At 43.8% G+C, this 26,605-nt stretch overlaps 1 protein-coding gene across 5 annotated transcripts in view; it reads left to right on the forward strand.

The window, feature by feature from the left end:
- Window positions 1-25,932, forward strand: part of arhgap24 (Rho GTPase activating protein 24) — a 545,136-nt gene extending 519,204 nt beyond the window's left edge. For all 5 annotated transcript variants that reach the window (XM_041194111.1, XM_041194121.1, XM_041194138.1 and 2 more), the window contains one exon: window positions 25,079-25,932. In XM_041194111.1, the coding sequence (XP_041050045.1) occupies window positions 25,079-25,322 (244 nt within the window). In that variant the 3' untranslated portion in view covers window positions 25,323-25,932. The remainder of the gene's footprint in view (window positions 1-25,078) is intronic.
- The last annotated feature ends 673 nt before the right edge of the window (window positions 25,933-26,605 follow it).

Consider the following 26,605-nt stretch of genomic DNA (forward strand, 5'->3'; position numbering starts at 1 on the left):
AAGTCCATTAACGTCATTAACAGCACTGCCTGTCTAACCTTAAGGTTGGCGGGCAGGCGAAGAGCCCAAGCGGCCTTTGCGTTTTTCAGGAAACCTCATCCACGGGCGGGATGAGGTTTCCTGAAGGTTTAATAAAATAAATAAATTTTGCTGATTGACAAACATGTCCCAGCTCATGTGACACTGTCACATGAGGGGACATGTCTAAATAATTTTTCGCTTTCTTTGTAAAAAAGCTTCATTATGTACTTAATCTCCCTGAGGCAGCACAGGCCCCAACTCCGCCTCCTCCCCCCGCCCAAACAGGTAGCGCTGAGCGCTATGGAACGCATATTATGCTGGGTGGGCCTTAATTGGCCCGCCCAGGTAAAATGGCACCATGGAGCCAATTGCAGGCAGCAATCGGCTCCGCGCCCGCTCCAGCCCAGCCTGCCCAACATAGGTAAGATTCAACCCATAGGAACACCACCACCTGGAAGTTCCCCTCCAAGCCACTCACCATCTTGACTTGGAAATATATTGCTGTTCTTTCACTGTCTCTGGGTCGAAATCCTGACAGCACTGTGGATGTACCTACACCACATGGACTGCAGCAGTGCAAGAAGGCAGCTCATCACCACCTTCTCAAGGATAATTAGGAATGGGCAGTAAATGTTGGCCTAGCCAGCGATGCCCACATCCCATAAATTAATTTTTAAAAATTGAGAAGTTCCCAGGTTTGAGAGATTACAATTATGATGAGAGACTTGATAAAGTAGGGCCTTTTCCACTAAAGATGAGAAGGGTTAGGATAGCCTAAAAGAGATCTTCAAGATTATAAAGGGCTATGATAAGATAAATTGATTGGTAGTTTCCTCTGGTTAACAAAAAGCAATGAGAGGGCACAAAATTAAGATGATCACAAAAGAATACAAGGGACAGTGAGAACACGTATCTTAATAGGTGTATGAATGAAATGTGGAATTCTCTACCACAAACAGCTGCTGGAGCAGAATCCATTCCGATAAATTCAGACAAAGGCATATTAAAGGAATACAGAGAGCAAATAGAGAGTCAGATTAGACTAGGTGGCTCGGGTGGGAAAAAAACATCAGCACAAATATGATGGGCTAAATGACCTGTTTCTGTGCTGGCATATTTTATGACAGATTCTTTCCTTCCTCTAACTCAGGATTGCTGAGAGCAGTTGGGTACATTTATTGCCATCTCAGCTGAGTTTAGCCAACTCAGTACGTGTCAGGGAGTGAACTTGGGACTTACTGAGCTGAAACATCAAGGGAAATGGAAGAGATCATTTTGATAAGACAGACAGAATAATGAAAGTACCTGCAAATTCTGCAAGCAAAATTGATCTTTATTGTACACCTTTTCGAGGTGAAAATGGGGCAACGAGGACCAGTTTTGGGACACAATAACCTGCTCCCAATATGTATTAGTGAAGGTGGCTTTCCAGGCATCCATACAGACAAGGTAATGCCAAATGGAGCAGGCCCGGCACCGGACCTACCCAATGCAGTCATTTTTTAAATTCATTCACGAGATGTGGGCTTCGCTGGTTGGGCCAGCACTTATTGCCCATCCTTAATTGTTTTGAGAACGTGGTGGTGCCTTCTTGAACCGCTGCAGTCCATATTGTGTAGGTACACCCACAGTGCTGTTAGGAAGGGAGTTCAAGGATTTTGACCCAGCGGCAGTGAAGGAATGGCAATATATTTCCAAGTCAGAATGTTGAGTGACTTAGGGGAGAACTTTCAGATGGTGGTATTCATATATGCCTGTTGCCCTTTACCTTCAAGACAGTAGATGTCACAGATTGGGAAGGTGCTGTCGAGGGATCCTTGGTGAGTTGCTTCAGTGAATCTTATGCATGGTATACACTGCTGCCACTGTGTCTCGGTGGTGGAAGGACTGGCTAAGTTGGTGGATGGAGTACCAGCCAAGCGGAATACTTTGTTCTGGATGGGGTCCAGCTTCTTGGGTGTTAGTGAAGCTGCACTCATCCAAGCATCACACTCCTGATTTGTGTCTTGCAAAGGGTGGAAAAGCTTTGAGGAGCCAGGAAGTAAGTCACTTGCCGAAGAATTCTCAGTACCTGACCTGCTCTTGTAGCCATTGTTTTTATGTGGCTGGACCAGCTAACTTTCTGGTCAATGGATGGGTGATTCGACAGTGGTGATGCCATTGAATGTCAAGGGGAGATGGTTTGGTCCTATCTAGTTGGAGATGGTCATCGCCTGGCACTTATGTGGCACAAATGTTCCTTTCACTTATTTGTCCAAGCCTCCAGTTCTTGCTTCATACAGGCACAGACTGCTTCACTATTTGATGAATTACACATGTGCCAGGCAATAGCCATTGCCAACAAGAGAGAGTCTAAACACCACCATTCACAGCTGGATGCAGCAGGACTGCAGAGCTTTGATTAACCTGTTAGTCATGGGATCATGTGGCTCTGATAGGGCCTGCAATCGGCATGTGCTGCTTATCATTTATTTTGTCCAGTATTATAGCTTCACCAGGTTGGAATCTCATTTTCAGGTACATCTGATACTGCTCCTGACACGCTCTTTTCATTGAACCAGGATCGCTTGATGATGATGATAAAGTGAGGGATATGTCGGACCATGAGGTTATAGATTGTGGTTTAATACAATTCTGCTGCTGATGACAGCCCACAGTGCCTTGTGGATGCCCAAATTTGAGCTGCTAGGTTTGATCTGAACCTGTCCTGTTTAGTATGGTGGTAGTGCCACACAACATCATAGAGTGTGTCCTCAATGGGAAGATGGGACTTCATCTCCACAAGTGCAATGGTCACTCTTACCAATACTGCCATGGATAGATGCATCAGTGACAGGTAAATTGTTGAGGACAAGCAGGTTCTTCTCTCACCACCTGCCATAAGCCCAGTTTGACACCTACGTCCTTCGGAACTCAGCCAGCGGTGGTGTTCCTTAGGCACTATTAGTAATGGACATTGAAGGCCCCCACCCAAAGTACATTCTGCAGCCTTACGAGTGTCACTTAACATGTGATTCTTCAAATGAAGGAGGGTGGTAGGTGGTAATGAGCTGGTAGTTTCCTTAGATTATGTTTGAACTGACACCATGGATTGAATTTTCGGGTCGGCAGGCAGCTGCGATCAGTGGGCTTGAGAGCGGCCAGGGAATGGACTGCCAACCGCGATCAACCCCTGGCTGCGATTTCACGCTGGCTGGCCAATTAACGGCTGGCCAACATGAAACACGCGCTGAAAGGCTTGGCGCTGCTGGGGTGGGGGAGGAAGAGGGTGAGTGCTGAAGTCAGCACGGGCAAGGGGAGAGCGCAGAATGAAAGCTCCCTGAAGGCAGAGCTGCCTCAGGGAGCTGAATACTTTAAAGCCAATCAGTAAAGATTTGAAACTGCAGAAAACAATGTCCACACATCAGATTCACTCACATGAAAATATAGATGATGAAAATTCTGTCCAAACATTTTATTTTCATTAATAGCAGAAAGCTCATCCCGCTCATGGATGAGGTTTCCTGAGAAATGCAAAGGTCACGTGGCTGATTCGTCTGTCTGCCAACCATTTTGGACGGGCAGCGAAAAATCACCATCAGTTGCTACTTTAAAGGTCTTAATAAGCCTCCTAATTGTTGGTGGGCGCGCTGCCAACTCTCACACGCGCCCACCGACCAAAATATTATGCGAGTGCGCAATGACATCAGGACATCCTCCTGACGTCATTGCATGCTATTTCATGCTCGAGTGTGTTGGGCGCGTGCCCGCATGCTGAGCTGAGAATTCTACCCCATGAAATTTCATGGGGTCCGAATTCAATGTTGAGGATGCTGGGGTCTACCATGCATTACTGTGTTGCCACCTCTGAGTGGGGTTGGGGGGGTGGGGCTCTAGTGGTGCAATGTGATCTGTCCTGCAGGTGGGACAGGACATACCCTGGTGAATGTGGTGCCTGGGACATTGGCTGAAAGGTATGATTCTGTGAGAATGACTATGTCAGGCTGTCACTTGACCATTCTTGTGGGGCAGCTCCTCAAACTCTGGCACAAGTTGCCAGAATGTGTTCGATGCCTAGGTTGTTGCCAGGTGCTTCCTCTGGTTTTATCCTTATACTTTTTTCAGTTTTAAAGTGGTTTTGCCATTTCAGAGGCTAATTAAGAATCAGCCACATTACCACAAAAACCAGGTTAGTACAGCAGGTTCCCTTCCATAAATGGTATTGGTTAGGGTTTCTCTGATTATCGGAGCTTTATGGTCACCTGCAACTAGCTTTATATTCCAGATCTATTGTAAGATTCTACTCCTGGTCTAAAGGTTCTTCAGTTTCTACTCTGGATATCAATGACACACAACAACCTGGATCCACCAAACGTGATACACTTTTATTAAACCACTAAGCAACAATACATACTCAGGATAATACTGGCTGCTTAGCTTCCCTGCAAGCTGGAGTTCGCCTTGGTGGTCAATCCAATGACGAGTCCTCCATGCGCATCTCCTGAGCAATTGAGCAAATCTCTCTAACTCACTGCAGCCAAAATGTATTTGTGGGCTCTTTCTTTATACCTTTGTTTGCTATGGCCCTGTGCCTTTTAAGGTTTCTGTTTTTTAGCCCATTTAATTGGTTTTCAATTACATCTGTGTCTTGCCCCTTGTTCTTATGTCCTGGGCGCCTCACAAGGTTGTGCTTGAAGGAATAGAACTAGCCTGACTCCGCTTAGTTATGTCTGACACTGTTAACAATCCCCAAGCCAATACAGCCGATATCTTTACAACCTGTAATGAGCATATAAAGTCTACCTTTCTCACAGTTTGAGACCAGTTCACCTGCACAGTTTAATTCATTTTGTAGAACATGCTAATTCTAGCAGGGCTTTGCCTTGACTAAATTGACCATCACGCTTTGTGTTTTGAGCTCACAGTGCAGTTCATACCTCTGGTCTGGATTCTTCTTTCACCTCAATGTCCTATGTTATGACCACGAGACAGACTCCACGTGCAGGGTTACACAACAACTGGTCTACATTAATTAATATAAAAGAAATAAAGAAACCATTTCATAGTGAAAAAGTGGTTGTATGTTAAAAAGGTAAATAATATGCTGGCTTATAGCATCCACCCTTAAATGTATAATTTTGCCTGAGAACATTATTACACTTTTTTTAGACTAAGTACTTACTTCAGCTACTCCTTCCTTTTCTTCCTGTAACATTTTATCATTAGTCTAATTTTTCTCTTTCTACATCAGACTAGATTCACATACTAAATACGTCACAATTATAAGCTGTACCACTACCAAAACATGTGATATTATATTTATGCAGGAACGTGTTTCAAAATTAACCCCAACATCCCACCAAGATGTTTCCAGGATATGTTTAAGTTTTTGCAAAATCCTGTCACATTTGATAAGATGCCTTCCCAGTCTTATCCATCTCCTCTCATAACACAGTTAAATGCCCAGGTAATGGGAGTATGTCATACCCAAACTTCTCCCCATTTTATCTCAAAATTCCCTTTATATCACCCTTGAGATTTTCCTCTTTACAATCTGCCTGTACAGTACATAACAATCCTCTGAATTGGCACACGGTGATGTTGTTTTCATATTGGGCCAATGCTTCTAGATGATTGTTATTTTCCGGGGCCTGCTCTCCCAATCAGGAGCCATATAGACACATCATTCTGGGAAGCCACATCAGAGACATTCCTCCCCTCCCGGATGAGTATATTAATAGTCCAATCATGATTTTCCAGTTGTTCTACCGCCCTTTTCAGGTGGACATTCATAATTTGGTCCCCTGCCAGCTGAGTCTTGCTTGGTCTTCCTCCTGGGAGGCCAAATCCAAACTATCCACGAGCAAGGTACCCTGTGTTAAATGTCATGGCAGCGTCATTGGCTAAATTTCTTTCTCCCCTTGATTTAAACCCACTCTTTGCAGACTTGTAGTACTGTTTGCAATCCACTACCCCTGTCTCTCGGCCAATGGTTTGGTCCAGCACTTGGTTCAACAGTCTCTCGTACAGATTTCTCATCTATTTACCACACCAATCTGGTAATCCTATCCTTGTTAAATTCAACATCAGTTATACCGCCTCATGGTGCACATTATGATACAACATTTCACCATTAGACATTAACACCTCACCATTCTTTAGAATCTTCAATTTTCATAGGGAAAAATCTTATTCCCTCATCCCTTGCCTCATTATTATTCTTGACCACTTTCTTTGTCTGCTTCATGAGTGGGGTGATCAGCATTAAAAAAAAATCTTTTTTTTAGATTTCAGTTTCCTCTTCCCTTTATTTGTGTTAAATTCCATTATCCATTGTAACATGAAATGTGATGTCTGAATAATATCAGCTTCTCTTGATGCTCCTTTCAGGCTGACAGTCCACACCTGCAGATCACCTCACTCAATAAAATTAAAGGGTAGAATTTTCCCCCCAACGTGTGTTGGGGGCGGGGGGGGGTAGGGTGCGGAGGGGGCGGATGCAGGCGGGCGCAGACCCAAACAGCGCCCCTGATCAGGTCTGCACTGCCATTTTACGTGGGTGGTCAATTATGGCCCGCCTAGCGTGACGCGCACCCGGAAGCGCTGTGCGCCCCCTGTGCAGGCGGAGGGGGTTGTCTGAGTCAGGAGTGTGCTCTTTCGCTCATGCTAAGCAGCTTTTTTTAGGAAACCTCATCCACAAGCGGACTGAGGTTTCCTAAAGCAAAGAAACATTAAATAAAAACTTTATTTTTGAATTTAAAACATGTCCCAGCTCATGAGTCACATGAGGGGACATGTTTTATTAAATTTCTAATCTCTTCAATTTTTTTTTACACAGGGCTTCATCTCCCTGAGGCAGCTCCGTGCCTCAGGGAGATTGAAGCGCTCTTTCTCGCGCATGTGCAAACTAAGTACTAGGCCCAGCTCTCCTTCCTTCCCCCCGCCCGCACAGGCAGTGCTCAGCACTGCTGCTCGCGATCCACACAGGGCGGGCCTCAATTGGCCTGCCCGTGTGAAATTACAGTGCGGAGCCGATCACGGACGGCAGTTAGCTTCCCGTCTGCCCTCACCCGCCCTCGCCCCCACCAAGGGCAAAATCCTGCCCACAAAAACAGATCCTCCATTCTCTTTCACTTAACTTATCTTTCCCCATTTAAACCAACTTATAATTCTTGATATTATCTGCATTACCCATTCTGCACTGATTCAAAATCTCAAACACATCATTGCCTCCTGCAGAATTGCTCCTCATTTATCTGGGAGAGATGTGACAATGCAACAAAATTCCAGCACTAATTGCACATCCCCCTGGACCACGCTTATAATTCTCACATTTAACTGGTCACTGAGCTCCCACAAATCTACAATTACACCTTATGTTAAATTGACATAGGCACACTCAACAATCACTTTCACACTTTCATATTTCTATGCGCCCCTAAAAATATGAACTCCTATAATGAGATCAAAGTGCCAAAAATACCCCCAGATCATGAGCTCTGGGGGGGAGAGAAATCGAAACAAATTAGACTTTAAATCAGTTTAAATTCTCAAACATGATACAAATGTATACACACATTAAACAACCACAAATAAAAAACTTAAAACAAACCAGACCACCAGAGGGCTAATAACCCTTGAATTTGGCAACACAATCCCAGCACTTAGAGATACATGAGGAAATCACATTCAGACAGCAAAAAGATTTAAACCTCAAGAAAATACTCAAGCATGAGATACTTACTCACAAAGTATTTATTCCTTTTCCTTTTCACACAGCATCTGAACGCTACTGTGAGTCTGCAAACTTTTTTTTTACTTTCCGCTAACCATTTTCTTCAACCTCAAACTTTCTTTAATCTCTCCACCTTGCTTGTGGTGTGGTGGGATTTACAGAAGCAGGTCGTTTTCCCTTGTCAGGCGGGCTCAGCGTGGATGGGAAGCTGACAGCCGCCCGCAATAAGGGCCGGACCATGATTTCATGCTAGCTGGCCAGTTAAGGTCTCCCCAGCGTGAAATGTGAGTGCACGATGAAGTAATCATGTGTCATTTTACGCTCAGTCATGTCAGACGTGCACCCGCCTGAAAAGCTAAAAATTCTGGTCCTGAAAAGCCTTGTCACATTCCTCAGCACAGTGAAGTGCCCCAGCTGAAAGCCCTTTACTCTTTTCTCTCAGCCTTTTCTCATCCATCCATTCTTGGAAGACAGCCACTCTTTTGAAAGAGTCCCTCTCCACCTTCTCTAGACACTCCATGAGTAGTACCTGAACCTGTTAATAGACATCTTGTCTACCTCATTCCCCTCAGGATAACCTCAACCCACCTCTGTTCAAGAAGTAATTTCCCTGCCATGTATTTCATGACTAACCCATCTACAGTATGTTCTGCCATTTCTTTATCTTCAATACTCCTGAGCTAGCTTGCAAATCCTGTAAAGGCTGAATTTTGCCATCAGCGAGCAGGGGATTGGCTCCCCACCTGCCGGAGATTGGGTCGGGCCCGCCCGCCCAACAGGCAGAAAATTCTGCCCTAAGACTCTACTTCTGGTCTAAAGGTTCTTCTGTCTCTACTCTGGATATTAATGACACACAACAACTTGGATGAAGTTCCACCAGATGTGATACACTTTTATTAAACCACTAGGCAACAGTACATACACATGATAATACTGGCTGCTTAACTTCCCTGCGAGCTGGAATTTATCTCCATGGTCAATACGATGACGAATCCTCTGTGTGCATCTCCTGAGCGATTGATCAAATCACTCTAACTCACTGCAGCCAAGATTTGCTTGCGGAATCTTTCTTTATACCTTTTTTTTGCTGTGACCCTGTGCCATATAAGGTAATACCTATTTTTAGCCCATTTAATTGGTTTTCAATTACACCTGTGTCTTGTCCCTTGTTCTTATGTCCGGGGCCTCTCACAAGGTCATGCTTGAAGGAATGGAACCAGCCTGACTCTGCTTTGTTATTTCTTACACTGTTATCAATCCTCAGGCTGGTACAGAGAGATATATTTACTACCTCTAATAAGCACAAAAAGGAACCCTCTTTCTCGCAGTTCGAGGCCAGTTCATCTGCATAGTTTAATTCATTTTGCAGAACGTGCTAATTCTAGCAGGGCTTTGCCTTGACAAAATTGACCATCATGCTTTGTGTTTTGAGCCCACAGCGCAGTTCATACCATCAGTCTAGCTTCTTCTTTCACCTCGATGTTCCACACACAGGGTTACACCACAACTGGTCTACATTAATTAATATAAAAGAAATAAAGAAGCCATTATATAGTTAAAAAGTGATTTACATTAAAAAGGTAAATAATGCATTGGCTTGCACTATGGTTATGCCCGATCCCCGAGTGAGGTCCTCCCAATTTGTTACAAGATACCCCATATTGTAATGCTCCCAGGTGAGGAGGGATGAACTGGCTCCCCTTCTTTATTCAGCCCCCTTGGTTGATCACAACAAGGTTAATTTAAAAAGGATCCCTTCCCTCGTAGATACCTTTGCCCAGCCCAAATGTATTTATGTTTTAGAAGGAACCAATTTAATCAGGCTTTCTTGAGTCAAAGAAAGAGTAAGTTTATTAGTTACTAAAAACCCGAGAAAAAACAATAAAAATGCAACACACATACACAGAGATTAGAAATGAGAATTTGAGTCCAAAAATAAAAGTTAAGAAAGATATACAAATCGGTTCTTGGCTTGTCCATGAGGAGTAGATGGCGAAACATTGTGGCCATTAAGCTGGGTGATTCCGGTAGAGCTGGCTTTGACAGTTGACAAGGTGGTTTGGAGACACTTGATTCTGCAGGTTAACTGAAGGAGCTGTTCTATTTCATTTTTAACTGTGGCTTTGCTGACTTGCCTCCAGCAACAGAGGAAGACATCTTTTTACCTGCAAGCTGCAGGGATGCTTAGTTGATGTTCTTCAGCTGTGACCTTCACGACACACACTAGAACACCAGAACTAACACACATAGATCAGTTTTGCAGCTAGATTTTTAACCCCTTTTGTTGTATATTCCTGGAAGAGAAAAACAAACATGTCTTTCACCCAGAATCTGCTTTCTTTCACCTCAGATCGTTTCCACATTCTGAGATATAACTCAATAGGAGATAGTTTCTGCTGAGATATAGTAATCGGTCTCCATTGTCTCCGCAACCACAGAAGATTAGAGTTCAGTTTTTGCATTGCATCTCTTCCTTTCAAGTGCCTCTGCCTGAAGTAGGCCTTGACACCTTTTAGGTACAACGTTCCATGTTCTATGGACTAGTAAATCAAGTGTAATCCATGTAAGAATTTTCCAGCAAATGGTTATTTTAAATTGTTAGCCAGCTTTTGCTTGTATGTTTTAAAAAAAATGTCTTGCTTTAAAAGTTCAATATGTCCATAAATAGTTTGGGCTGTGATCCACTGTCATGACACTATGAACTTAACTGAATTCACAAGTTGCTAGGTCTGCTAGGTTACTCATCCATTCACGTAACTTGAGGTCATCTAAAACTCTGCCCATGCTCCTAACTTATACCAAATCCCATTCACCCATTATCCCTGTGTTCATTGCTCCTGCTTGATCAACATCTCGATTTTAAAATTCTTCTCCTTGTTTCAAATCGCTCCATGGTCTTGCCCCTCCATATCTCCGTGATTTTCTCCCACCACACAACCCTTTCAGTTATTTGTGCTGCTCTAAGCATCCCCCATTTTAATTGCTCCATCATTCATGGCCATGCCTTGGCCCTCAGCTATGGAATTCCCTCCCTAAACCTCTTTGCGTCTCTACCTCACTTTGAGACACTGCTTAAAACCTACTTCTTTGAGCAAGCTTTTGTTCATCCATTCTAGTATCTCTTTAAGTGGCTTTTTTAATTTTATAATAACCCTGTGAAGCACCTTGGACATTTTATTGCATTTAAGCTGCTATATAAATACAAGTTGTTGTTGTTTTATAAATTATTATGGTATTGGAAGGCAGCAGATTTTGTGGAATTTAACTTCAATATGGCCATCAGATAGGAGAAAAAAGGATGAAATTAGTGTTCTGTCAGCTTGGTCACTCCCACACTCATCCACCCTATCTCAAGGAATATGTGCCACAGACACTCCCTTCAGTAAAAGCTGGCGCACACCTAGCCGAGGCCCTGTCAGATAAGTAATAAAACATATGTGAGACCAGCGCTCCTGCTCCTTTGAATGCCGCAAGGTACATTTGGGCTTTCATCCCAGGCTTCCGCAACCTCCTTCCCCTTCAGTTTAATGAAAGCTCTCCATATCCCACTTTATTTATCAAAACTTGTTTGTTTATGGGCCTAGTGACTTCTGACTGCCCAGTTAGCAGCCTCTGGATATCTGTTTTGTATGGGCATCTGGCCAGTAGGATGTTAAAAAGGCCTGGCTGTTGACCAGGCCACCCACTGCAGCTCTGTGCTGCCACCGATTATGCTCCCAGGAATGCAAATTGCTCCTAATCTGACCAGTTATTCTCAGTTTTATAAAATCAGCCAGAAAGTAAAGATTAGTTGGTTTTTGCTCTTCAGGTTTCCATTTTGAAGCATCTGCCATTGAACCATGTTTGTCCATTTCACGTTATAAAAATGGTAGAGAGCTTTACAAAGAAACCCAGTTTGAATGGTGATAAGGAACACTGGTGTCCGATATTTTAGCTAAAATAGTGATTGTTTCAGAATTCAGCTCTGCTTTATGTTAGAACAATACCTGACATAGAATATTGTCCCATCTCCTCTCCCCTAGCCCCAATAACCATGCACTTTGTCGCTTGTTATTATTCAATTTATCAAGAGTATCACTCTTGGGTAAAAGTTGAAACCTGGGTCAATGTTAGGGGTGAGATGGGGGAAGGGTGCGTGTGGAGAGTTTAATTCAAGGCTGTCCATTGTCACTGAAAAGTGAACATCTAGCAGTTGCAAAATTTTCCACCCCTTAGATGCCCAAGGCCTGCCTTCCATGATATACAGGTGAGTCTGTAAGTGAAAGAACTCCACTGCCTACCTAAACAGTGGTATGGTTTAATAATGCAAATCAGAGTCGTACCTTGGTTGCAAAGCTCCAATTACAAAATGTAAGTAAAAGTGTGCACTGCACATGTTCCACTTAGTTGTACTACGTATTGGGAGGCTGAACCTGCAGTTCTTAAAGGGATCACGGAACAGCCAAGGAAATTTTGAGTTTTTAGTCTGAGTGCCCAGGAGAAGCAATGGTGCTTCCCACAACAAAAGCTCCAAGCATAATAAATGTACTCATGGCACCCCTGTGAGTTCCAACCATGTGAGATCCAATGTTTGCCTGGAAGCCTGCCAATTTCTGCTGTCCAACAACTGGTGAGTTATAGTAGAAAAACCACTTGGTGCCCTCAGTTCCCCAGCACGAGCATCTCTGTCAACCTCATGCCCATTTTGGGTGAAAGTCAAATTTCCTGATCAGTAAAAATAACTTGGCTGAGTTGTTTCTTGACATGGAATTCGCAAGTGCTGACTTAAATCACCGCATTAGCCAACTGATGTAGGGATGAACTAAATGGCTCTGCATTAAGGGACACCATTTTAACTTAGTACTTTCAAGCCTTTATTATTTTTCCTAACTATTTCCATATGCATAGAAAGCTAGCTTTGAGTGAGTTAAATAACCAGATACTACAAAGCTGGAAATTGAAAACCAAATCACATTTCAAAGCTTTGCAGTAAATAGCCTTTAGAGATGCATTAATTCAAAACCCTCTATGTATGCTGCTCTTGCTTTGTTGCTGTTTTCAATTGTACAATATAACAAACAAGTGATGTACTGAAAGAAGCAGCTTTTGTCTTGTAACCGACTTTCCCATTATCATTTCCCTGCTGTACTGGTGCCAGCGGGTAGCTTCTAGAGAAATGAATAAATCCAGATGTCCCACACTTAGAATTATCATTCATTCCACAATCATAATAAGAAACTCAAAAACCTTTAGCATTGCTTCCTGTGGAAGAATGTGAATTTACATCATGCACAGGCCAGTTGGCAGAAAGTCATATCTTCTTGAGACTCTTAACCTGACTCATTGTGGCCTCTGAAATGCACCTGAACACCTCAGCATTGCTTTTGTATGTCCTGTACACAAAAAGCAGGACAAATCAAACCCAGCCAATTACTGCCCCATCAGTCTGCTCTCGATCATCAGTAATGTGATGGAAGGAATCATCAACAGTGCGATAAAGTGGCATTTGCTTAGCAGTAACCTGATCAGTGATGCTCAGTTTGGGTTCCGCTAGGGCCACTTAGCTTCTGACCTCATTACAGCCTTGGTCCAAACATGGATAAAAGAGCAGAACTTTAGAGGTGAGGTGAGAGTGACTGCCCTTAACATCAAGGCTGCATTTGACTGAGTGTGTCATCACGGAGCCCTAGCAAAACTGGAGTCAATGGGAATCAGAGGGAAAATGCTCAGTTGGTTGGAGTCATGCCTGGCACAAAGGAAGATGGTTGTGGTTGTTGGATCTCACTCATCTCATTTCCAGGACATCACTGCAGGAATTCCTCAGGATAGTGTCCTAGGCCCAACCTCTTCAGTTGCTTCACTGATGATCTTCCTTCTATCAGAAGGTCAGGAGTGGGGATGTTCACTTATGATTGCATGATGTTCAGCACCATTCACGATTCCTCACATACTGAAGCAGTCAATGTCCAAATGCAGCAAGACCTGGACAACATCCAGGCTTGAGCTGACAAGTGGCAAGTAACTTTCGCGCCACACAAGTGTCAGGCAATGACCATCTCCAATAGGAGAGAATCTATCCCCCATCGTCCCTTGACATTCAATACATGACCATCACTAAAGCCCCCACTATCAACATCTTGGGGGTTACCATTGCCCAGAAACAGAACTGGACTAGCCATATAAATACTGTGGCTATAAGAGCAGATCAGAGGCTAGGAATCCTGTGGAAAATAACTCACCTCCTGACCCAAAACCTGTCTACCATCTACAAAGCACAAGCCAGGAGTATGATGAAATAATCCCCACTTGCCTGGATGAGTGCAGCTCCTACAACACTGAAGAAGCTGGATACCATCCAGGACAAAGCAGCCCACTTGATTTTCACCCCATCCACAAATATTCACTCCCTCCACCACTGACGAACAGTGGTAGCAGTGTGTACCATCTACAAAATGCACTACAGAAACTCACCAAGGCTCCTTGGACAGCACCTTGCAAACCCACAACCACCATCACCTAGAAGGACAAGGGCAGCAGATAGATGGGAACATCACCACCTGGAAGTTCCCCTCCAAACCACTCACCATCTTGACTTGGAAATATATCGCCGTTCCTTCACTGTAGCTGTGTCAAAATCCTGGAACTCCCTTCCTAACAGCACTGTGGGTGAACCTACATCACATGGACTGCGGCAGTTCAAGAAGGCAGCTCATCACCACCTTCTCAAGGGCAATTAGGGATGGGAAATAAATGCTGATCTAGCCAGCAATGCCCACACCCTATAAATGAATAAAAAAAAGAATCAGCAACTATGATTTTCATGGATAGGAGCAGACTGGAACTATGTAGCTTATTTGTTTCATGGCTGTATTGACTACCAGTGTAAAGCTCATAAGCAGCTGTTGGAAAATGCAATAGCTCCTGTATGCGCAGAATCTCATTTTATATGTGGCATGAAGTCTCATATCCAAAGAGAGACAGAGTAGTGTGGAATCCTCCTACCACAAAATTATTTTTTGCTTCTTCAGTAATGACCTTCAGTATAATGTGAAATTCTATTGGTATTCTGCCAGCCTCTTACTGGACAGGATACTGGCAAAACCCTGGGAGGGAAAAGGCAACCTTAGTATCAACTCATTCACTTTGCATTAGCAGGCGACAGTACCAATGTAGGTAGCTGCTTGTGGGGTGGTGGTGGGAAGCGGTTGACCCAGGTGGCCACCAGAGGAGATTTTACCACCCCTACCTGCAGCCCCCACCTAGAAACCCTGCCCTCCACCCCCAAAATGGCTGCATACAAGGAGATGGGGTCTGTTTATTGAAGGCTTAGCCCAAACAGAATTTCTAACTTACTCAAGGCCTTGATCTGATCCCAATGGGCTCAACTCAGTCTACATACCCATTAGCGTTCCCCTATACGTTACCTCACCAAGGTCCTCAAAGTACCCCATAGCAGAGCTCATTTGGGATCTCCCAGTCCAGTGAGCCAAACAAACTATCCCTTCCCCTGGCCTAGTTGCAGCCCATTTGTGCCCAGTGACTCGCCATGTGCAGATCTCAACTGTGTGCTTGCCTCTAAGGTGCAGTGCCAATACCTGAGCTGGTGGCTGCAAATGTCAGATCAAATGATGGAGCCTCTTTATCCGTGCTGTGCTGTAATTCCCTCCCTTCCCCCTGGGGCTGCTGTGGCAGGGCAGGCTGCAGTTTGTAGGTGTCTGAAAACAGAAAATCAGAAAGGGAAGGTTGGGTGAGGAAAGGGGAGTGAAGTAGAACACAAGATGTCCATAGTCACCTCATTTGCAACTTGTTGACCATTAGAGAGGCAAGGGGATGTGAGAAGACAGCTCCTCACTTCCTCCTCCTTCTTTTGCCACCCCACATGTGCTTGTGCACTATCTTCAATCACAGGGCAGCCTTTGTACCCACCCCCACAAACAAAGTCGCCTCAACAGTAGAGCAGCCTTTGCCCCTCCCAACGTGCCTCAACCTTGAAGTCCAACAGGCATCCCTCATGAGTGTTCACAACATTAGTGCATACTTACCTCCAAGTTCCCCTCAAAGTGCAGCCTGCCAAGTGCATGCCTTTTATATGCTGTTGTGAAAAATATCAGCATGCAATCAAGTTGATGTGGGCGGGAAATCCAGCACAGAGTTGTGGGGGGGATGAGTCAGGTGGTCTAATCTTAAATGATATGTTACTATATGACAATGAGGTTCCCGACATTTAATGGTGAGAAACGTGGCCCACCATCGATGGGCTGAGCAGACAATCGCAAACAGATTCACGACATTGTGAAACCATATGTCGACTCACACTACCAAACATGCCCAACGCCAGCAGGCACAGCCAATTCCACCGCGTATGTGTGTTTGTGTTTGTGGGCAGAATTTTGACCTTGGCAGGCGGGCTCAGCAGGGATGGGCGGTGGCAGTCGGGAAGCCAACCACAGCCCATGATGGAGGATGGAAGGTGATTTCACACTGGAGGGCTATTTAAAGCCCGCCCTGCGTGAACCCCGAGCGGCTGTGCTCATTGCTGCCTGTGCGGTTGGGCGGGGGGGTGGGGGGGGAGGAGTGCACGCTTGAGAATCTCTTTGCTTCAGGGAGATGAAGAGTTTTCAAATAAAAAGATAAAGATAAAAAATGTTATAAAACATGTCCTCTCATGTGACTCTGTCACATGAGTAGGCACATGGTATAAGTGAAATGTAAAAAAAATTATTTTATTTTTATTTGATGTTAGAAACCTCATCCCACCCGTGGATGAGGTTTTCATAAGAAATGCAAAGGCCGCTTGGCCTTTTTGCTTGCCCACCAACCGTAAGGTTGGACAGGCAATGAAAAATTTAAGTTAATTGATGCTTTAATGGCCTTATTATGCCTTTTAATTGTTGGCGGGCGCACTGCCGATTCCTATGCCCACCTGCCGACCGAACTATTGCGCAACTGCAAGTTGAGGTCGGGACACACGCCTGACATCAATGCCTGTCATTTCATACTCGAGCAGGTCTGGCGCGCACCTGCCCGCCAAGGTGAAAATTCTGCCCTGTATTTTTGTTTGTTATCGCATTAGACAGCATGGACCGCGAGACTTTTTATTGTTTCGCTGAATCTCCCTTTTGAGAATTGGCTCAATGCCTTGCAAAATCTCCAACTTGCATCTCATTGATAGCACAGAATGAGATCCCCCAGGCATTTCAAATCAGCAAAGCTCAGAGAGAATAAAACAAAACCTGATTCTTTATCTAAACTGGTTCTCATTGCCTTTTATAGATATTACCATGAGCTTAAAATTCCATTCCAGCTGTGAAGCACCAAATGAAATCATTTGAAAATTGATCTTTTCAATCAAGTGTCCAGTGATCACAGTAACCAAATGCAAACACAATTATTGGCCAATGATCCTTAAAAGTGAATTCCAACATAAAGCACGTCTTTAGAATATCCTTCACAATTCAGATGTCACATTTCAAAGTGGCAAAAAGAGCGAAAGAAAGCTCATGGAGACAGAAATTTACAAGCTCTTGGCAATGTGGAAACTTCCTGCATCAAAGGGCAATCGAACTATGATTGACATCAGGATCTATTCAGACTACCTCCTTACAGGAAGTAGCTGGGCAGTGACCTTGAAAGGACCCCAGCTTATCCTTGTGAAATTCTGTATAAGATTAGCTCTACCTGTCTCCCTCTCTATCTCTCTCTCTCCCCCTGGCCAGGATTTTTCCATCGTTGGGTGGGGTCCGGAGGCAGCGGTCAGGAAGCTGCCCGGGATTGGGGCCGGACCGCAATTTCACATTGACGGGCCAACTAAGGCCCGCCTGGTGTGAAACACACATGGCGGAGCTGCCTCAGGGAGTGAAGAGTTGTGAAAATTAAAGCTAAAGATTTTTAAAATGTTCAAAAACATGTGCCTTCATGTGAACAGGGACATGTTATTAATGAAAAGTTAGCTTTTATTTAATTTTTAATTGCTGTTGGATGAGGTTTCCTGAAAAATGCATAGGTCACTTGGCCTTTGCGCCTGCCTGCCAACTGTAAGCTGCAAAAAAAATTGTTTCAATTACATTTTTAATGACCTTAATGAGACTTTTAATTGTTGGCGGGCGTGCTGCCAACTCCCACGCACACCCGCCAAGCGAAATATTGCTCGAGTGCGCGATGACGTTGGGACGCTCACTGATGTCATCACGCATCATTTTACACTCGAGCGAGTTGGGCGCGTTCCTGTCGGCTCAGCAAAAAACCTTGCCCCCGTCTGTCTTTATGGCCAGAATTTTCATATCGGCATGCGGGGGGTGGGCCCAGCATGCTAATGCGCAAAATGACGCACACTGACATCGGGCATGCGTTCCAACGTCACCATGTGTCCTTCAGATCTTTAGTTTGGCACACGCGCATCAGAGGCAGCTGCGCACCTGCCGAACTGCAAAAGGCCCGTCAAGGCCATTAAAAAACTAATTATCAATGCTGCCCGTCCATCCTTAAGGCTGGTGGCAGGCGAAGAGCCCAAGCAGCCTTCACGTTTTTCAGGAAACCCATCCCATGGGCGGGATGAGGTTTCCTGAAAGTTTTAATAAATAAATAAATATTTCTTTCACAATTCATAAACATGTCCCAGCTCATCACATGAGGGGACATGTCTAAATAATTTTTATCTTTCTTTATTTGAAACCTACAATATGAACTTAATTTCCCTGAGGCAGCTCTGTGGGATGAGGTTTCCTGAAAAATGCATAGGTCACTTGGCCTTTGCGCCTGCCTGCCAACTGTAAGCTCTGTCACGCACATATATGAAAGAGCGCAGGCCCCGACTCTCTCTCCTCCCCCCTGCCCACACAGGTAGTGCTGAGCGCTACTGGCCATGCGTCACGCTGGGTGGGCCTTAATTGGCCCACCCATGGAAAATGGTGACGTGCAGCCAATCACGGGCAGCGATCAGCTCCGCGCTCGCCTGCACCAGCTCCCGACCAGCCCGCCCGACAGGCACAGAAAATTCTGCCCTATGTTTACACATATTACAGAAACAGCCCAATTTTAATTTCCATAACCATTTAAATCAAATTGGATTGAAAATCAATTGGTTTCTGCAACAGTCAATCCACAACATCAGATTGTGACAATTCGGTGAGGCAAGATGTAATGGCTTCCCTCTTTCCCTACCACTCATTTGACAGCAGGATTTTAAAAAGGATATGCTTGCACTCGAGTGTTTCACAGTTTATGTGCAGTGACTGTCGGAGACACGAATAAGCTGGTTTGCCTTGAGTTTTTCAAGAAGAGAATAGTATTTATTGTACTTAATCCAGTCTAAGAAAAATAATAAAAACAATCCAATTTTCACATGTACACGCATTTGAAGTTCACACACACACACACCAATGAGTAGCAGAGTGGGAGGATACATTAAGTGATATTTTAAAGTTCAATAAGGATTAAAATTATACATTTCTCGTAGGTTGATGGCAGGGGTGGATGCAGGCTAAGCTCAGTGGACCTTCTGGTTTCAGTGTTGAGGCAGTTAAAGCTGTAAACGGATGCTAATTGGTTGAGTTCTTTAAAATTTCTGTCTGCGGCACCTGGATAGTCAAACAGCACACAGTATTCAAACCTACAAATGGGCAGAGAGAGAGATCGAGATCCAGAGGAGGGCCTACACAGGGATCTTGCAACTTCAGTGTCATTTCTGCTTCTGTCTCTGGTCTGGAGAAAACAGTTCCTTAACATAGGAGCAGGAGTAGGCCTTTCAGTCCATGGAGCCTGCTCCGCATTCAATACGATCATGGCTGATTATCCACTTCAGTGCCTTTTTCCCCACACTATCCCCATATCCCTTTATGTCAATGGTATTTAGAAATCTGTCAGTCTCTGATTTAAACATACTCAGTAACTGAGCTTCCACAGCACTCTGGGGTAGAGAATTCTAAAGATTCACAACCATCTGAGGAAAAAAATTCTCCTCATCTCTGTCCCAAGTGACAACCCCCTTATTTTGAAACTGTGCCCCTGGTTCTAGACTCCCCAACCAAGGGAAACATCTTGCCTGTATCTACCCTGTCTATCCCTTTAAATATTTTGTAGGTTTCAATGAAATCGCCTTTCAGTCTTCAAAACTCTAGAGAATATAGGCACCATTTCTCCAATCACTCTTCATAGGGCAGTCCCGCCATCCCCGGAACAAGACTGGTGAACCGTCGTTGCAATCCCTCTACGGCAATAATATCCTTCCCAAACTAAGGGGACCAAAACTGCATACAGTATTCCAGGTGTGGTCTAACCAGGCTTCTTTACAACTGAAGCAAGACTTCACTACTCCTGTACTCAAATCCTCTTATGATAAAGACCAACATACCATTTGCCTTCCTAATTGCCTGCTGCACTTGCATGTTAGCTTTCAGTGACTTATTGATGCAAACACCCATGTCCCTTTGTAGATCTACACTCTCTAGCCTCTCACCATTTAAGAAATACTCTGCATATCTGTTCCTTCAAAAGTGGATAACTTCACATTTTCCCACATTATATTCCATCTGCCATGTTCTTGTCCACTCATTAAGTCTGTCTAAATGCTCTTGAAGCCATTTTGCATTTCCCTCACAACACACATTTCCACCTAGCTTTGTGTCATCTGCATCCCCACATCCAAATCACTGATATATATTTTGAACACCCCTGCGGTACTCCACTGTTCACTGCCTACCAACACGAGAATGACCCATTTATTCCTACTCTCAGGGGAGAATTATGTCCCCATTGGGCGGGCTGGTCGGGAGTGGGCACGGGCAGGCATGGAACCAATTGCTGCCCGCAATCATCTGCGCACCGCCATTTTATGTGGGCAGGCCAATTAAGGCCCGCCCAGCATTACGCACACCTAGAAATACTCAGCACTACCTGTGCGGCCGGGGGGAGGAGGGAGAACCGGTGGCCTGCGCTCGCTGAGGCACGGAGATTAAGTTTAGTTTCAAAGTTCAAAATAAAGAAAGTGAAAAATCATTTACATGTGTCCTCTGCTGTAACATGTTTATCAAACGTTTGAAAAATATTTATTAATTTAATAAACTCTTCATAAAACCTCATCCCGCCTGTGAATAAGGTTTCGTGAAAAACACAATGGCTGTTTGGGCTCTTTGCCTGCCCACCAACCGTAAGGTTGGACGGGCAGCATTCAGAATTAGTTTAATTAGTTTATTAATGGCCTTAACAGGCCTTTGACAGCTCGAGGGGTGCGCAGCTATCTCCAGCGCTGCCAGCCAAACTAAAGATCGGAATGACATGCCAAACAGAAGATTCTGCCCTCTGTTTTCTGCCTGTTCACCAATCCTTAATTCATGGCATTTCTCCTCATCTCGGTCTCAAGTGATAGCCCCTTATTTTGAAATGGTGTCCCCTGATTCTAAGCGCCCTAACCAGGGGAAACACCTTACCTGTATCTACCCTTTCTATTCCTTTAAGTATTTTGTAGTTTTCAATGAGATTACCTCTCATTCTTCGAAACTCTAGGGAATACAGGCACCGCTTCCCCAATCTCTCTTCACAGGACAGTTCTGCCATCCCCAGAACAAGGCTGGTGAACCTTTGTTGCGCTCCCTCTATGGCAATAATATCCTTCCTAAGGTAAGGGGACCAAAACTGCACACAGTATTCCAGGTGCGGTCTAACCAAGTTTCTATACAATTGAAGCAAGACTCCCATGTGCTTCAATTTTACTAACCACCCTCCTGTGGAGAACTTTATCGCAAGCCTTCTGAAAATCCAAGTATACAGTGTCCACCAACTCACCTTTATCAATTCTGTTAGTAACATCCTCAGAAAAAACCTCCAACAGGTTTGTCAAACATGATTTCCCATTCGCAAATCTACGTTGTCCACGTCCATTCAAATCATTATTATCTAAGTGTCCACTTATCACATCCTTTATAATAGATTCTAGCAGTTTCCCGATTGCTGATGTAAGGCTAACAGGTCTGTAGTTTCCTGTTTTCTGTCTCCCTCCTTTCTTAAACAGTGGGGTGACATTTGCTGCCTTCCAACCTTCAGGAACTGTTCCAGGATCTATAGATATTTGGAAGGTGATCACCGATGCATCCACTATCTCTATAGCAACCTCTTTCAACACTCTGGGATGCAGAATATCAGGTCTCAGGGACTTATCAATCTTTAGTCCCATTAATTTCTCCAATACAACCTTCTTACTGACACTAATTTCCTTCAACTCCTCATTCTCCCGAGTCCCTTGGATCTCTAAATCTGGGTGATTTCTTGTACCTTCTTCAGTGAAAACAGACACAAAGTAATCATTTAGCTTCTCTGCCATTTCTCTGTTCTCCTGACTCTATCTGTAATGGGCCCACTTTTGTCTTTACCAAACGTTTCCCTTTTACATACCTTTAGAAGCTTTTACAGTCCTTTTGGATGTCTTTTGCTAGCTCACATTCATATTCTATTCTTTTCTTTATCGGTTTCTTGGCCCTCCTTTGCTGTATTCTGAAATGCTCTCAATCCTCAGGTTTACTTCTATTTCTGGCAACTTTATAGACCTTTTCTTTTAATCTTATACAATCCTTAACACACTGGCTTCAGACTGAACTACCTCACTTTCAAACATAATGGGCAGAATCTTTGGCTCTGCGAGCAGGGCTGGGGCCCACTCGCTGATTTGTAAAATGACACACGATGATGTCAGGCGTGCGTCCTGATATCACCGCACGTCATTTAGATTTTCAGGTCGGCAGGTACGTACCTGAGTTGGCTGCGCACCCGCCGAACTGTCAAAGGCCTATTAAGGCCCATTAACTATCAATTAAATCAATAAACTGAGCTGTCTGTCCAACCTGAAGGTTGGTGGGCAGGCGACAAGCCCAGGCGGCCTTTGCATTTCTCATGGAACCTCATCCACAGGCGGGATGAGGTTTCATGAAGGTTTTTAAAGGTTTGAAAAAACTTTTAATAAGATTCATTGATATGTCCCAGCTCATGTAACAGTTTCACATGAGGGGACATGTGCTAAAAAATTTTCTTTTCCTTTATTAAAATTTTTTAAACTTAAACTAATCTCCCTGAGACAGGTCTGTGCCTCAGGGAGATTCCTGTGCTCTTTAGCCTTAATTAGATGGCCAAGTAAAATGGCAACACCCAGCCGATCGCGGGTGGCGATCAGCTGCACACACGCCTGCGCCTGTTCCCACACAACCCCTCCGACCGGGAGAAAACTCTCCCCAATGTAAAATTCTGTCATATTATGGTCCCTCATCCCTAACGGTTTTTTTACAACAAAATTATTAATTAGCCCTTTCTCATTACATAATACTAGATCTAGGTCTCTAGTCGTTTCCTCAACATACTGCTCTAGAAAACCATCCCTAACACACTTCAGAAATTCATCCTCCACAGCATTAGTGCTCATTAGATTTACCTAGTCTATATGCAGATTGAAGTCACCCATGATTACTATATTATCCTTGTTACAACACTTCTCCCATCCCCTGATTAATACCATGCCCCACATTACCACTGCTGTGTGGTGGCCTATAAACAACTCCTACCAATGTGTGCTGCCCCTTGCTGTTTCTTAGCTTCACCCAAACAGATTTCACATTTTGTTCTTCCAATCTGAGATCCTCCCTTACTAATGTACTTATGCACCATCCCTTATTATCAGCGCAACACCACCCCCTTTCCCTTTTTGTCTGTCCTTCTAAATGTCAAATGTCTTTGAATATTCAGTTCTCAGTCTTGATCACCCTGTAGCCATGTTTCCATAATGGCAATTAGATCATACCCATTTACTTCTATTTGTTTCTTTCAACATCTACCTTGTTGCGAATGCAGATGCAGGTAGAGGGCCCTTAACTTTATCTTTTTCATATTATTTTGCATCCTAACCTTAGCTGATGCCCCCCTTCATTTCGTCTGCCTGCTAATTTCCCTTGCTACTTTTCTACTTCCCATTACCAGCTTTACTTCCTCCCAATTTGAGCTACCCTTCAGGTTCCCACCCCTTCGACAAGCTAGTTTAAACCTCCCCAATAGCACTGACAAATCTCCCTGCGAGGATATTAGTCCCGGTCCTGTTAGGGTGTAAACCATCTACCTTGTACAAGTCCCACCTGCCCTAGAATTGGTCCCAATGCCCACCCTCCTACACCAATTCTCTAGCCATGAATTCAATCGCTCAATCTTCCTATTCTTATGCTCACTAGCACTTGGCACTGGGAGTAATCCTGAGGTTACTGCTTTTGAGTTCCTGCTTTTAAGTTTCTTTCCTAACTCACAAAGCCTGCTTTCAGGACCCCATCCCTCCTCCTACCTATATCGTTGCTACCAATGTGGACCACAACCTCTGGCTGTTCACCCTCACCCAGGAAGTATGTCCTGCACCCGCTCCATGACATCCTTGACCCTGGCACCAAGGAGGCAAGACACCATCCTGGAGTTATGTTTACAGCTTCAGAAATTCCTGTCTGATCCCCTATCAAATCCTCTGTCAATATTCTATTCCTTTTCTTCCTCCCCTCCTGTGCAGTTGAGCCACCCGTGGTGCCATGGACTTGGCTCTGGCTGCACCCGCCTGAGGAACCATTGCTCTCACCAGTGTCCAAAATGGAAAACCAATTAGCAAGCAAGATAGGCTCAGGGGACTCCTGCATTACCTGCCTGGTTCCCTTCTGCTGCCTGGCAAACACAAAAAGAGTTGTCACATGATCCTCTTTCTCCAACTGACCAGTGACCCAAACATGATCATGGCCGGTGTATTCCAGGTGGATACTTCAACTTGATTAAATTATGGCTGGGGTGGATTCCATTCTCAGCCCAAATTCATTGTCTGAAGTGATTATATCTAATGCGTAGTCCCCACACAGGTGACAGTCAGAATGTTCTATGAATGAGTTAGGATGATCCCATTCACACTTCATCAAGCTAATTGTTGCTGCTGGGATTTTCCAGACAGGTTGGCTCCACTTAATGGCTTTGGAGTTTATTGTGTACAGTGATGCAAATTTTCAGCCACCTTAGGAATTGCAGTTTCAGGTCTCTGAAATGTGGCTTCAGTCTTTTTTAAAAAAACAATTCAGTCATTTCTAATTAGTAATTTTATAAAGTCATTTTTATCAAGCATGGATTTGTAACAAGATTTACACCCCAGACAGAAAGATGAAGTATAATTCTGTCATATAGCTCACTGTCATTATCCTATCTATCCACCATGTGTGTCATTTTGCTGTAAGCAGAAGTGCCTTGTTTAAATAACATTCATAAGCTTGAGTCTTTGCAAGGGGAATGTGGTCAACTTTCAATCTAATAATTGCACATAAGTATTTGATCATTTCCCTGCCACCCTTGTTCATTTCTTCTTCTATCTTGCAGTTTGGAACAGAGAAACCTTGAGCTGGAGTCTGAGGTAATGACACTTCATGAGGAACTGGACCAGGAAAGGAAGAAATATACCATGGTGGAAATAAAGATGAGGAACACAGAGCGTGCACGGGAGGATGCCGAGAAACGCAATGAAATGTTGCAAAAAGAGATGGAGCAATTTTTCTCGACATTTGGTGACCTGACTGTGGAGACACGAAGACCAGATAGAAGTAATACCATATGGATACAGTAAAGATCAAAAGATCGGGACAATGGATAGGGAGGAGAAAGGCCAGGTGACTGGTCACCTGACTGACATTAGCACTCATTGAAATTCAAAACCTTGAAGGAAAAGAATACATTTCAACTGTACTTGCCAGTATTTTAATTGTATACTTACCATGTTGTTATAAACTATAAGCTCCATGTAATTATATTACTGTTAAGTGTTACAGCTGGTTATGTATATAGCTTAAATGAAAACAAAGTCAATGGCACCTATCAAAAAATGTATGTCAAACTGAAAAAAGGAAACTTTTAACAAAAGCCTTGTACTTAAACTGCTAAAGTTAATATTATTGTGTTGCAATCTAGCTTTTTATCAAGGCTTTTTAACTTGCACTTAACATGCTATTTTTTAGCATTGTGGTACAGTTGGCCTGTTTTATAATCTTTTTTTGTGACCCCCTTTCTTGCTGGGGACAAGAGAATACAAAAGAATTTAAAGGTTATGGAATGGGCAATAGGATATATAAAGTTAAAATATTGACTAGTGTGGCGATGCTTCATGTGCCATTTTACTTGTTCATGACCAAAAAAGTGTACATATTTTATAAAAAAATATAGCAAATGAATTACCTAAACCTTTTTGTAAGTGTATTGCTTTATTCCAGTGTGTAATTTAACATGCCAGAGCCAAACAAGATTTCAAGCATCACATCCAAGCATTCTGTATACACACGTTGCATATATTGTTAATGCCAGAACATGGGAATGTAGTGAAGGGGAAAATTCCTGCAGAAAATACATTTTCCCAAGCACTGGTTTTACCAATGGTTTTGCATCAGAGCAGAGTGATTTGATGAATAGGATCATTTTATTTCTGATAGAGTATTTATCTTAAAAGCTTCCTTCTGCCTCGATTCAACATAAGCCCACATTTATAATGCATGAGAGTTTTATGTCCACCACACCAAAATCAAGATGCAAGGTTCAAGAGGCTGTACTACAAATTAAAGTCCAAGGGAATCATAGAAATGCCTGCACAGGAGGACATTTGGCTGATCAGTCAGTGCAGGCTCCAGATTGGATTTTACTATCAGAATACCATTTATTTTCTCTTTCTCCATATCCTTTAATAGTTTTCTTCTTTAAGTATTTCTATAAATTCCCAGGCAGCTTGTTGGAGATGTGGATATAAGTTGCATACATGCCCGATGTCACTGGAAGTGGCCAGCAGGTTGGCTCAAGGGGAGATGGGGGGAGGAATTGGGAGGCAGCTGTTGACCAGGGGTGGGAAATGGACTTTGGCATTAT

Source organism: Carcharodon carcharias, chromosome 1 (genome assembly GCF_017639515.1).
Source record: "Carcharodon carcharias isolate sCarCar2 chromosome 1, sCarCar2.pri, whole genome shotgun sequence".
Classification (NCBI taxonomy): domain Eukaryota; kingdom Metazoa; phylum Chordata; class Chondrichthyes; order Lamniformes; family Lamnidae; genus Carcharodon; species Carcharodon carcharias.